General features: G+C 35.8%; 1 protein-coding gene and 1 long non-coding RNA gene across 4 annotated transcripts in view; one reads left to right on the top strand and one right to left on the bottom strand.

Annotated features, from left to right (window-relative positions):
- LOC136430497 (ribosomal protein S6 kinase alpha-3-like) overlaps positions 1 to 14251 on the top strand; it is a 65125-nt gene that overhangs the window by 19921 nt on the left and 30953 nt on the right. For 2 of the 3 annotated variants that reach the window (XM_066421175.1, XM_066421184.1), the window contains 4 exons: positions 4832 to 4951; positions 6975 to 7056; positions 9033 to 9113; positions 11273 to 11352. In XM_066421175.1, coding sequence (XP_066277272.1) covers positions 4832 to 4951; positions 6975 to 7056; positions 9033 to 9113; positions 11273 to 11352 — 363 coding nt within the window. Of the gene's footprint in view, positions 1 to 4831; positions 4952 to 6974; positions 7057 to 9032; positions 9114 to 11272; positions 11353 to 12593; positions 12708 to 14251 lie in introns of those variants that run through there. The other variant, XM_066421192.1, reaches the window with a different exon arrangement.
- LOC136430485 (uncharacterized) lies at positions 55 to 3080 on the bottom strand. The gene is made up of 2 exons (XR_010754897.1): positions 1796 to 3080; positions 55 to 1363 (listed from the first exon to the last, which is right to left on the bottom strand). It is a non-coding gene; the product is annotated as an uncharacterized lncRNA (long non-coding RNA).

The following is a 14251-nucleotide window of genomic DNA, read 5'->3' as shown; positions in this document are numbered from 1 at the left end:
ATGCTTTCTTACTTCTAAGATTGATCTTCTTACAATAAGCACACTTTTCTTACATCAAGAGCAAAGATTGTTTATTGCCAAGAAATGTTTTCTTACTTCTAAGATTAATCTTCTTACATCAAGAGCACAATTCTTGCTACCAAGAAATGTTTGCTTACTTTTAAGATTAATATTCTTACACCAAGAATATTTTTCTTATATCAAGAGCACAATTCTTGCTGTCAAGAAATGTTTGCTTACTTCTAAGATTGATCGTCTTACTCCAAGAATACTTATATCAAGAGCAGAATTCTTGCTACCAAGAAATGTATTCTTACTTCTATGATTGATCTTCTTACAACAAGAATATTTTTCTTATATCAAGATCAGAATTCTTGCTACCAAGAAATGTTTGCTTACTTCTAAGATTAATATTCTTACACCAAGAATATTTTTCTTACATCAAGAGCAGAATTCTTGCTGCCAAGAAATGTTTGCTTACTTCTAAGATTAATCTTCTTACAACAAGAATACTTTTCTTATATCAAGAGCACAATTCTTGCTGCCAAGAATTTTTTTCTTACTTCTAAGATTAATATTCTTATACCAAGGATACTTTTCTTACATCAAGAGCACAATTCTTGCTGTCAAGAATTGTTTGCTTACTTTTAAGATTAATCTTCTTACAACAAGAATACTTTTCTTATATCAAGAGCACAATTCTTGCTGCCAAGAATTTTTTTCTTACTTCTAAGATTAATCTTCTTACAACAAGAATACTTTTCTTATATCAAGAGCACAATTCTTGCTGTCAAGAAATGTTAGCTGACTTCTAAGATTAATCTTCTTACAACAAGAATACTTTTCTTACTTCAAGAACACAATTCTTGCTACCTAGAAATGTTTTCTTACTCTTATAATATAAGACTGATGTTCTTACAAGAAGAATCTCACTCCAAGAGTTACAGTTAAAATGACATGTTGATGGCTTAATATTTCTGTAAATTGTGGACTATGGTAAAAAAAATGACATTGGCAAAGCTTTACAGTGTATTTTTTCAAAAAATATTAGGTATAATAATAATATATAATTATACAATACATGTATTGTTGTACAAATACCAAAACTAATTTTGATACAAAGCCTTCTGAAACTGAAAGAACATAAAGATTACAAACTGCTATGTTATTAACATGCTATATGATTTATTACATATGATATATTTCATAATATATAATTCTTTATCGTCTTGGAAGGTGGTATAGAGCAGCTTCATCTGACTTGGATGATGATCTTCGACTACGGAAACCAAACCCTCAACTTGTTCAAGCCCATTTCTGTTGACTTGGCATTCCCATTGGCATTCAAATGATCTTCCAACATCTGGGGAAAAAAATGAAGACTATGTCATTAATTTTTACTTTCTGAGTTGAGCTAACTAACTTCCAGCTTCTAGAAGTGAAAGTTCCAATTGAAATGATTTCTTCACAAAGCACATCATACATGTATGTTTTATCATTCTTTAACCTATCCTTATATATGTTTCCAGAAACAATACAATTAAAATAGTCCACCCCTCAGAGGTGGAATGTAATCTTCCTATGTGTGCGGATCGCTTTTTGATTAAAATCTATTAATTCGTCGGCCAAAAAGATGTTTTGAGTTGGACCCAAAGAGGCTTTACTTATCATTATCCCTAATGCTTGATGCTTTTGATGATTAAAGCAAGCAGGGGCCCTTTAACTTAGTTTTTTTCATATGATAAATAAAGTTGAACTGATTTTCATATAGTCGGGTGGGGAGGGGGGCACTTACCTTTTCCATACTGCTATCCAGTGTTTCCGTGCAAAATTTGGCATCTGCTGCAGCCTCAGACCATGATCCCCATCTTGTATATGTTCTCTTGTACCTGGGTTTTGACTTTGAAACCGACTTGAGTCTTCAATTAATACAAATAGAACTAGAAGTGAACAGCACTTGAAGGCATGAACTTCTCACAGCTTTGGCCCTACTGTCAACTGCCAGTGGGATTCGATTCCACCAACTGCCAGTGGGATTCGATTCCACCAATCAGGAGTTGGGAAAAGATCACATGGCAAGTGTTGCCATTGGTCAAAATTTTATGCAGATATTTGCTAGAACAATCAAGATTTTTAAAGAAAATTTAACTTGGCTTCTATTTCTTGCAATAGCCTCATCTTAGCCAGGAAACAACCATTATATCATACGAGTTAAAATAAGAATTTCAAAGTATTTCTTCAAGTATTATTATCAAGAAAAACAAGAATTGCCTTGCTCAAAGTTTCTTGATATGAAAAATAAGAAAATTCAAGAATATAATTCTAGTTATGGCTCGAACTTTGTCTTCAAGTTTAAATATATTGAAAATTCTTGATTTTCTAAGCAGGCTTCCTCAAGAAAGGCAAGAAGAAAATTCTTCTATTTTCTTAAACATCCCAAGAAAAACAAGAATTTCTTTCTCAAAGTTTCTGGATACAAAAATCAATAACATTCAAGAATATTATTCTAGTTATGACTCGAGCTTTGTCTTCTAGTTTAAATATCTTAAAAATTCTCGTTTTTCTAAGCAGGATACCTCAAGAAAGGCAAGAAGAAAATTCTTCTATTTTCTTAAACATCCCAAGAAAAACAAGAATTTCTTTCTTAAGGTTTCTTGATACAAAAATCAAGACCACTCAAGAACAAAATTCTAGTTGTTACTTGTTTTCATAATTTTGAATTCTTGTTTTTTCTTACTACCAGAAAAAGAAGATAGGGGAGAGAAAAATTCTTGTATTTTCTTATACATGGCAAGAAATAGATTCTCCATTCAAGAAAAACAAGAACTTTTAACTTTAATTTCTAGAAAATTCTTATGAGAGAAAATCCTTTATAGAAATTATTTCTTTATTTAAGAAAAATAAGAAAATGTTTCTTGTTGTGAGAATTTACAAGATAAGATTCTTGGAATGGTCTGTTGTGCTTTTCTTATTTATTCTTATCATTTTCAAGGAAGTTCTTCATTCAAGAAAATTTGTCCACGAATTAAGTAAAAACAAGAAAACTAGAAAAAACAAGACAAATCATTTTTAGTAGTGTGAGGGTTGTCGGTTCGAGTCCCAGCCGAGCCATCTCTGTCTGAAATTCTAAGTATTGTTGAGGACTGCAGACTAATTTTTTAGAGGACATTGACCCCTTGGTCCCAATTCCCAAGGCATATCTTAGAAATAGCCCTCATCTATGTGGTAGGGCTCAAAATTCTTTTCTTTTTTAAAATAGCTGCACTGGTGCATTAAGTATGCACCCAGTATTTCAAGCCCAGTTGAGTTACTTAGTCGAGCAGGGTCACCTCTCAAAAGCGTGACAGAAAAATGGCCCAGGCTGAAAGTGCCACTGATATTGCGACAGAAATTTGGATGAGACAGCACAAAATTACTGTTGATTTATCTCCAGATGTGCCATAAATTCTTTATACCAAATACTATAACATAAAAAAGACTCTCACAACATCTGTTTGGAGATTATACATGTACCTTTTCCCTCACTTGAAATTATTGGCATACTACAAAACCCTCTCTTGCTAGCGTTTATCATCTCCTTAAAGTTTTATGAAATGGTCCAGCAAGATAGGTTCTACTCAACTCTATACACTATTATTGCTTCCAATATTAGCCTTGAAGTTTGTAGATACATAAATCCTTGCCCTGCTTCAGAAGAGAATGTTGCCCCTGATGTCTGTATGTATCCAGAGACTTGACCTGGCTCAAAGATTCCATGACCTCTAGGAAAAACAATGAAATATTGATGGCAAATCTGCTGGAAAAATGTCCAGTATATTATATAGGTTCTCATTCCAATCCTACATCTTATTTACTGCTCCATGAAACAGTTATGTAAATTCACGTCAAGCCAATTTGACAAATTATCATGTATTCTTTTGTACTTCTTCAATAATGACAGAAACATTACTATACTGTTAACAACTTGTCACTATATCTGTATTCAAAAAGCATAACTAGGTTTCCTACAGGCCAAACTTTGGATCCATTGGCCAAGTTACTATCAAAACTCTGGGCTGCTTGAAAGATCTGTTGCACATTAGTTACAGTCCCTAGGTGTCAATTCCGTCATGTTTGGTGTCACATGAGGTCATGAGGTTAGGAGATCAGTCACAAAATAAGCATATAATTGGTGTAAATATATATCAGTACAGTATACCAAAGTTCCCTTATTTTGGACCTGGACCTAATCAATTTTCACGGTAGGGTACCTGTATGGAGCCCTTTTACAGACCCATACCTTCCATCAGTCCATGACCAACGACTGGTAATTGATACCCCTTCCTTTTGCAGAATGCTAGTCATCCATGCCCTCTACATGTACTTGGACTTGACACTGGCAGCATGTGAACAGCTAATTGCCTTATGTGTGACCCACAGTCATGATACTTGTAAGGCGTGGGGTGAATATTGAGCTGATCACGATTAATGCACTAGAAAATTAAATTTCTCATAGTCATACCTCATATTCAATTTGTTCAGTTTGTTGGAAGATTAGATTGATAATGATAATATTATGCTCTGTGTTTTCATGCACAATGATTCTTACTGTAGTAGTGTATTCTATTTCTAAGGTGACCTCGCAAAAACATTATTTTTTCTGTAAACTTTTGCGCCAATCCTGCATGTGGTTCCTTTCTCTTTGTAAAGATTAATTGTTTGGACTTTCCTGTGCAAAGATTGAGCAAGAAAACAAAAATAGATCTAGAGGCCTGGGAGGAAAACTTGCTCTTACATAATATTTGTTGTTTGTCATTTTTTGTTTATTTATTTATTGTTTGTTTGTTTGTAGGACCAGGAGCACAACGTGACTGAATATGAGATCATCAGCGTCGCTGCGGATGGGAAGGAGAAAGCCAGCCCAAGTCAGTTCGAACTTCTTAAGGTGCTGGGACAAGGCTCCTTCGGCAAGGTTAGTCACCCACAAGCTTCCCATCAAGAAAGTTAAACTTTGATTAGGTTTCCACCCTGAGTGAATTGTCATATTAACTTTCCATTGTTTTCTTATTGATGAATTAAGAAAGAACTAATAGTTGTACTGAATATTGATAGCTGGAAATGAAAGAATTGTTAATATGATTTTTTTATCATATGGATGACATCATCAAATTTCATTGCCCGTAGTATTTTCTGAGGGAAAATACAGTGCTTTGGTACATACATGTACCTCTGCAATGAAAGTTTGATTTCTATGTGCATAATGATTAAAGCTAAATGTACAAACGTACGTGAGCACATCTTCATATCTACTTATTGTCTGCAATTATTCGAAATTATTTTTTTTATTGGACAAAAACCTTTTTTTTTTAAGTCTGGTATTTTTTACAATACATTGAAAAGGAAAGAATAAAAGTTTCGGGCTTGATTCAGATAGAGGCACCCATGCATAGACACTTGAGGAGTGCTGAATTTATATTCCGACTGCGCCCTGCAGGCCATTTCATTTCAAAGTCTCCTTGATGTCTAAGGAACCGGTAAGAATCTCAGGATCAAAGAAAACGAAAACTCTTTGATTCTGCAGGCAGAAAATTCGATAACGTCAATCCGTGGAATTCAGTGGCCGAAGAAAAGTATCGGCCTTGCTGAAATGTTTTTGCCTGAAGATTGTTCCTTAATGAGCGTTCATGGCGCTACCCGAGTCTACAAGTAATCTTTTAAGACTTTGAAGGGCTCGTCTTAAAGAAACGCAGCCATTTAGATGCTGATACCTTGCCTTGACTTGAGGTATTACTGTTGGCCATGAATATGCAAGGATTAGACTGGTGAGAAATTTGATTTCTTGGTTCCTCGGAATTGAAAAAAGAAATAATCTATTATGCCTCCGTGAATAGCTTCACCAGGTAGCTACATGTAAGTTAGTGAATAAAAAGAATCTTTGTAACAACCTAGTGTTTTAATCCGCTCAGACGTTTAGGTGAACCAGTCAGAATTGCCCTGAGGTAGGTGACAGACGGTCACCAAAACGTTGGTGGAATATTAAACACTAATTTGCTTGTGTACAAATTCTTGTTATTAAGGAATAATGAACAGGAAGGTAATGAACAGGAAAACAGAATCTTAGCTTATCTTATAACTTATACGTACATACAGCGTCCTGGATGACATTGTTTAACTATTATATTTTGATTATACATGTACAAATAAAAATCCAAGTAAAAGTCTTCAAAATTCTTGGTTGACTTGCCAATACAAAGTAATAAGTGTTCAATATTTTGCCACAGTAACTCATGCACATCAGAAGAACAAAAAATGCTTCTTGAATCCCACCCAACAAGACACTTAAAAGTAATGACCAGTCATTTCAAGAAGCACATTGCCTATTGACCAAACCTTTAGACTGCATTAGAAATGGTGCTTCAAGGAAGATCTTATCTTCTTAAGCAGAAGCATCCTTCTAAGATGCTTCCTGCTTGCCGGAAATGGGCACTTGAAGGAGCTTAACGCTCCACCGATAAAATCACTCTAACGTCCGTACAACCCTGCAGTAACTAAGTCTGATAACTTTTCCTTCAGCCAATTTTAAAAGTAAAACTTTTGGCCACGCTAATCTATTTCCAAATGGTTCTCCTACATTTTTAAGTTAAGCCAAGGTTTCAAAAACAAAAGTTCAACTTCAAACCAGATGACTAGAAGAATTTGAATCTGACTACCATGTCAGTCATTCCAGCCATGATATCTTTCTTTATTCGTCATGCTTATTAGCTGGGTATGAAAAAAAATTCTTAAGCTGATTTTTTTGGGACCATATGGACTTTGCATCAAATTTTATTGCCCTTATAAATATTGTTTTTTTCTAGGAGAAAATGCAGCACTTAGGTATATACCACTGCTGACAAAGCTACAAACGTACGTTCGCACATCTTGATATCATCTAATTGTTGGTACTTACATGTATTAGGAAATCAATTTTTATGAATCTTGATGACTGTTTTCAGGTGTTCCTTGTGAGAAAAATCCACGGCCATGATGCGGGGACCCTGTACGCCATGAAGGTGCTCAAGAAGGCCACCTTGAAAGGTGAGAATTGTTTGTTTGTTTGTTTGTTTGTTTCTTTGAACCATTGTTTATTCATAAGTACTCCAGTCGACCTGCAGGTCACTTGTAATTGAGGTCATCATGAGAAGGAGGTAAGGGCCTGTGTTTTCACAGTTATATACATGTAAGTAGTAATTCACTCTGTCTTCACAGTAGCAAAATTTCACCGTGTAAGGAAAATGGACATTTTCACTGAACTTTTACTTCATGGAACATTTGTGTGAAGGAATCACTAATTATTACAACGCGTTTTTCACGGTGATGACAAGTTCATGGTACAGAGGTGACCGTAAAAACAGTGAACATAAAGTTACAGTGAAAGAAGCAAGAATTACAGTATTTTCCATGAGTCACATAAAGTGACAGGAAGTGATCAATTAACACAAGTAATGTTAATCAAAACCTTGTCTTCATCTATTAGTCATTTAAATGATTTCACAGAGGCGTGAGATCTCGAAACTCTAAGAGTCTTTTAAGACTTTCTAAAAGCCTTTAAAAAAACTTAAGGAAGTCATAGTTGTGGCCATGCATGTGTCTGGTTGGTAGAAGTTGTTCCAAACATTACTTCCACTGCCTGACTGGATCTGAACGTGATAAATACACCGTCTTACATTTACAATCAATAAGTGTTTTCTTCCTGCTAACACTGTCAAGAGTAATCTTAGCTTTAAGCAATTAAGCTGAAATATCACCCTCTTGAGAGCTTCGTGCATACTTCAATGTCAACACAATTTTGCGGAACATTCTTATTATTGGCAAAATGATAAGACGAATTCACAAAGCCTCTTATATAGGGCTCACTTTGCAGCGGTAAGCCTGAGTTGTGATCGAGAATCGATTTGCGACCAAACAACTTGGAGAGCCTTATCGTCTTCATGCATGATACATGTGTATGGAGAATATAAGTGCTTTTAGGGACACATCAAGTTAATTCATTAATTCCTGCATTGAGGAAAGTAATGTTTAGATGGAAGATCAACATGAAAACAGAGTCTGAGGCGAAAGTCTGAAAATGCATGATACATGTACATTGTAAATGGACAATATACATTGTACAGGTAAGTGCTTTAAGGCCACACAAAGATAATTCATTTATTTAGTTCCTTCACAGAAGAAAGACGTGTTTAGATGAAAGATCAATGTGAAAACTGAGTCTGTGGAGAAAGTTGGTACCTTTTGGTGCACACAGTTTCAGGGAGTGACCCGGGGGGAATATTGTCAGACTCAATTTTCCTCCCAGCCCTCTGTTTTCATCAATGTCGTTTTGCTTCATTTTCACTTTAAAAGGTCTGAGAACCAGGGAAATTAATTGCTTTGGCCAGAGAAGGGAATGTTTTATAGCTGAAAGTGAAAAGAAGAAGAAAAGCACAAGTTGTTCAGGTCCTGCTCTCATAAAAATCTGCTGGTAATAATTACTGTTAAGCCATAATAAATGTTTGACGACTTCCTGTAATCAAAAATTCATCTAGCACGTTAGCCGACCACAAAATGGCCAGTAATGGCTTATTGATTGGTCATAACGATTTTACTATCAAAATATGTCATAGTGAATGTTTTGTTGGAAGGTAGCCCATGCATGGGTGAGCTAAAGAAAAGAACCACATTTTTTGTTGTTAGCTTTTGTGTTCTTCATAGTCAATGATTACATGTATGTTTGGTCATTTTACAGACCTTTGTGGGTTTTTTTATAGCTTCTGACTTAGGAAAAGTTTGTTGCTAGTATAATTTTACCTCATTGTAATATGTGTTTTCAGTGAGGGACAGTATGTTATGAATGTGTCTAACAGTTTTTTAATTGACATGTGTGTATTTGTTGAGAAGTTGTTTCTACTGTAAGTTGTACCTTTATTGTTATTTTTAATACTATGTGTTTTCAGTGAGAAAGTTCTGTATGTTATGAAAAGTTTGTTGCTAGTTTGTAGTATAATTTTAGCTCATTGTGATGTCCTGTGTTCCAGTGAGGGACCGAATGCGGACTAAGATGGAACGTGATATCCTGGTGGATGTGAACCACCCTTTTATTGTCAAGATGCACTATGGTGAGAACTGATATAATTTTCCTATGACATTTTCAAAACATAAGTCACTCAGTCTGTTTGTTTGTTTGTTTTATTATCTCAATTAGCATTCTATTTTTACAAATTTAACTCAGTTAACTGAACAGACCACCCTTAAGATTCATGAATAAAAAGCTTTTGACCATTCTATGGTCTTCTTTTATAGAGAACTGAAGACTGGATTATTTTCAACAGTTATTTCGGTGACATTTGATGAATTCTCTTTCTGCTATTTGAAAATGTTCAGTCCTGTGCTATTCACCACGCACCTACGTGTGGTCTTTGTGGTTGCTTTTTGCTTGTCTTTTATATTGTTAGAGCTAGAATTATTATTTTATTTTCCCATATTCAGCATTAAGAATCCTTTCTGTCATAACCTTCTGTTTGCCTATCAATAAGGGTAGGGGTGACCCATTGTGCTGGACTGAGACTGTTGCAGTCACATGGCACTGTCAGCGATAAAAAACATAATGATCACGCTTTGCTTCAATAGAGGAAAACGTGCCTCATCCTTGGAAAGGTTGAATAGGACTTTGAAATTTGCATATCTTGGGTTGAAAATCTTTTTCTACATTCAGTTTGATTTCATTGATAGTATAACACTCTTAGGCCACACCAGTTTAATTTCTTGGTTAACAGATTTTTTAAAAAAATGCTAAATTCCGAAATCAACATGAAAACAGAATCTCAGAGGAAAGTCTGTACTTTGGAGCAGTTTCAGCTTGTGAACAGTGTCAGGTGCAAGTTTTCACGAAAAAAAATCCGTTACGCAAGAAATAAAATTGATGTGGCCTTAGACCAGTAAAATCAGGGACGTGGTCACATGTTGCAGTCTCATTGCACTGGCAGCTGTTGAAAAAACATTATGTTTACTTCAATAGAGGACAACATGCATATGTTTTATCCTTGGACATAGGGACAAGGCTAAACAGGCCTCTGAAATTTGCATATCTTTGGTGGAAAATCTTCTTCTACATTGATTAAAAATGTATAACAAGACCAGTAAAAGCAGGGACACCAGTGTGCTACATGTAGGTGCTGTCAGCTATAAAAAAAAACATTACACTTTGCTTCAATAGAGGATAACATGTTTTATTCTTGGACATAGGGACAAGGCTAAACAAGCCTCTGAAATTTGCTGAAAATCTTGTTCAATATATTGATTAAAAAGTAGAACACTCCTGGACCATTAAAATCAGGGACACCACTGGTGTGCTGGGTGCAGTCTGCTATTGAAAAAAATATTAGGTTTGCTTCAATAGAGGACAACATGTTTTATCCTTGGAAAAAGGCTGAATAAGCCTTTGAAATTTGCATATCTTAGGTTGAAAATTTGCTTCTGTATTGATCAAACAGTAAAAACCAAAACACCAGCTGTGCCTGTGCTTTAGAACGATGTTAAAAGCCCTTTGTAGTGCCCTTTCAGAGAGTTGGACCCAGGTGAACCTACGTATACGTTAGGGGAGCTTTCATCTAATCGACTCTCCAAGGAAATCTATTGCCTCGGCTTGTTTTCCTGTATTGTTCTAGGCAAATCTGTTTGTCTTTTATGTTGACAATTACAATGAGAACAGGGTTTACATTTAACTTCTGAAGATGTACTAAACGCCACAAAAGAACATTAAAAAAGAAGCAGCAGTGTGTTTGGTGGAGATTTATCACACTTCCATCAATGGTGTAGAAGATACATTTTCATTTACATGCACCTAATGGTTAAATGAAGTTGGCGTCCATTTTAGGGCCTACACACAGGAAATGGCAAGCAGTTAACGATCCATTTAAGTCAATCCATTGATCCTAAGGCCAGAATTTAAAAAAAAAATGCTACATTGGAAAATCAACAGGAAAACAGAATCTCAGAGGAAAGTCTGTACTTTGGTGCACACAATAAAGAAGAACTACATGTATGTATTGAGAAATACTAACTTTAGTTATAAGTAAAGTAAAAACCCTTTTTTTCTATCGACAGCATTTCAGACAGAGAGGATGATGGATGATGTATGAAATATTTCCTGCACTAAGACAGAAGATAGTCTGGATGCCTCACAGCCCCTGGAAATAACCTGGCATCCAGGCTATAAAGAAGAAATATGTATTGAGAAAGACGAAGTAAAATACTGTTGCTTTTTTTTCATCTGCAGCATTTCAGACAGAGGGTAAGCTGTACCTCATCCTGGACTTCCTGAGGGGCGGAGACCTCTTCACAAGGCTCTCCAAAGAGGTGGGTGGGGCCAGTATGCAAATTAGGACATTTGATTGACACCTGTTAAAAAGGAGGATGAATCCATTGGTCTTTGCTGTGATACAAAATAATTTAAGAAAATTGATTTTTGCTGCCTAATGATAAAGTTTCTAGATTTTTAGTTCAAACCTGCAACAAAACAAAATTTAAAATGATTTTTTTTTCAACCCTACATATTTATGATATCTTAAAGTTGGGTATAAAATGTAGAAGTATTCGAATCAGTATCACTTATGTGGGTGTTGGCACATATTTTACTTACAAAAAGTGATAAGGTCCTTATCATAAAGTTTTCACCCTGTAACCAAGTTATTTTCCCATATCTGATAAGGTGCAAAATAAATCAAAGTACATTGATTTTTACCATTGAAGCCCTTCGTCACCAATTTTTTATTTCCTGTGAAAAATTGCTATCACGAAAATAGCGTATGTTTTATCCCATTCTATGTTCCGGTATAATGAAAATCTACTGTAAAGATCGGAATCATTTTGATACACGACAGCGGTAGATAAAGATAGATACGAATCTCTTCTCAAACTATTAATTTCAACGGTCCCCGAGGGAAAATGAATCAAGTTAAGATTGCTGATGATAGACCCAAATCATCTGCCTCTTGCCTCCTCTTTGATGTATGTCTCGGCTTTAGGGTACAGCACAGTTTCTTGATTAGAAACTCTTGTTTTTCTTGCTAAAATCATCCCGTTGTAGGGTTCACTGTCCTTAAAATGCTGCATAGAGCTGAAGATTCTTTTGCCTTCAAGAAAAGTTAGCATAAAGGATGTTGTTCATAATCTTAATTTTCGTTTTATGTCCGTCTCCAGTCATATTTGAAATTGTAGATTGTACAAGACTTAGGATAAGTTTGAAACACAATTTGTGAAATTGTACATGACAAAAAATCGTTGTAAACCAGCACTTCGATTTAAAAACTTTAAAATCCCATTGCCTTCATGGGAAGAAACAGACAGTTGAGGACCCTCAAGAGTATTTCTTTACATTTTGTCACTGTGACAGAATATCATTGTTTCATTTGCATCTTTTTGCAATCATGTAAAATCGAACATTAAATGTTCCCACTGATAAGAAGTGAAGACTGAAACAGATCAGGAGATTTGATGTTAGATGTATCGCAGCGATTGAGTTGAACTTTTTTCTTTCTTTGTATGACAGCATATACATGTGAATATCCTTTTAGCGCCCTTTCCTATGCAGCAATGTACGTGTACCATCATGCATGACTGTCTTGTGTTGCAGTGAGAACCTTGTGGATTCATTCTTCTCTTTCTCTCTCCTTCTCTCTATCTTTCACAAGCACGAATGTTTCCTCTCTGAGGTACGTGCCACTGTCATGTCATCCTTATTTAGGCAGTGCCAATTCATTTCTTCGGTTCTCGGCCACTTTCTATGCAAAATTTAAGAAGGTTGGATGATGAAAAGAGAGGACTGGGGGGAAAACTTGACCCTTCAAGCTATTGCATCCTTGTTACTTTGGCGTCACAAAGTGGCAAGGAGATGCATTCACGTTCGAAAACATGACATGATAATTATAAGCCGTCATCACAGTATTTGAATTACAAGGAGAAAGCTGATATTGACCTAATGAAGACATCTTCAGAAATGTCGTTGGGGGAAAAAAATGATTGTACCTAACTAAGAAAACTATGTTGAATTGTATCTGGCTATATTCATTCCCCAAAACTGTGTGAACCAAATGAGGTACATGCTTTCCCCCTCAGTTTTCATCTTGATTTTCTGATTCAGCTTTACTTTTTTTTCTTAACCGAGAACCAACAAGTTGAATTGGTGTGGCCTTGGCAGGGCTTGAAGTAGTGGCCAAAAATTTGTAGCCCCTGCTAAAATATGTTGATCTCCAAGCAGACATACAATGTTGGCTTGTTTCTGTCAGTCTTTTCTCTTGTTTTAAGAGGGTGTAGGGCCTGACCTTTGCACTGGATGGAAACCATTGTGTGACCAAAAGTTAAATTTGCGGGCACAATTTATCCGTTTTGGTTCTAGGCTTTGGGTCATTTCAAGAAGGGTAGGAAGACTATTGGTCCCTTGTTGGCATAAAGGCTATAATACTTTCTGTACGGAAATAGTTTAGAAATCTTTCCATTCAAAAAATTGAATTTTTAAGACCTAAGACTAGAGATTGAATATGATCCATGATATAAAAGTATGTTTTGAAACAAGTACAAAATACACTTCTTTATCTTCAATGAAATTCGTTTGAAGCTAAAGGCGGTTTTTGTTGCTCAACGGTTGCCACCTCAGTGAAAAGGGGATATAAGCAAGTAAATTTTATACACAATGTCTGCTTGGATATTGCGTTCCGCTCCTTTAGATGCACCGCTTACAGCAAAAGTCCGCCGGGCGAGATGTCAACTGGGCATCCCTATCTACCATGATCCAACAGCCCAATATACATGTAAATACTCCCTCCTGTAAAATATGCACTAAAGTCTGGCAGGGCTCGAAATACCTTTTCTTCTGCCGGCTGCAGTGTTCCAAATTGCACTAAAATTTACTTGCAATAAGCTACTTCATGGTTTGAGCTGCATATGCATGAGGTCAAAGGTCAAGGCCCCTTACTACATGTAACACTTGTAAACAACATGTCTAGACTTACATGTAGTACATATCCAGATGCACTTTGCTCATGTCTCATGCTCAAGGGCCTTCAACTTTCAAACAGTACCCACAATGTATCATACTGACCATGCACGTGCAGTTTAAACTGTGAAAAGGCTTATTGGGAAAAACCTTCTGCAGAATTACCCAAGATATTTTTTCCTACCCTACTACAACACAAACTCTAGTAATTGTGATTCATAATCCTAATATTGCCCAGCCTGACAATTTTCCACCCTGCAAAAT

The sequence above is a fragment of the Branchiostoma lanceolatum genome, chromosome 1 (genome assembly GCF_035083965.1).
Source record: "Branchiostoma lanceolatum isolate klBraLanc5 chromosome 1, klBraLanc5.hap2, whole genome shotgun sequence".
Lineage (NCBI taxonomy): Eukaryota > Metazoa > Chordata > Leptocardii > Amphioxiformes > Branchiostomatidae > Branchiostoma > Branchiostoma lanceolatum.
This window is presented reverse-complemented; position numbering and strand designations above follow the sequence as displayed.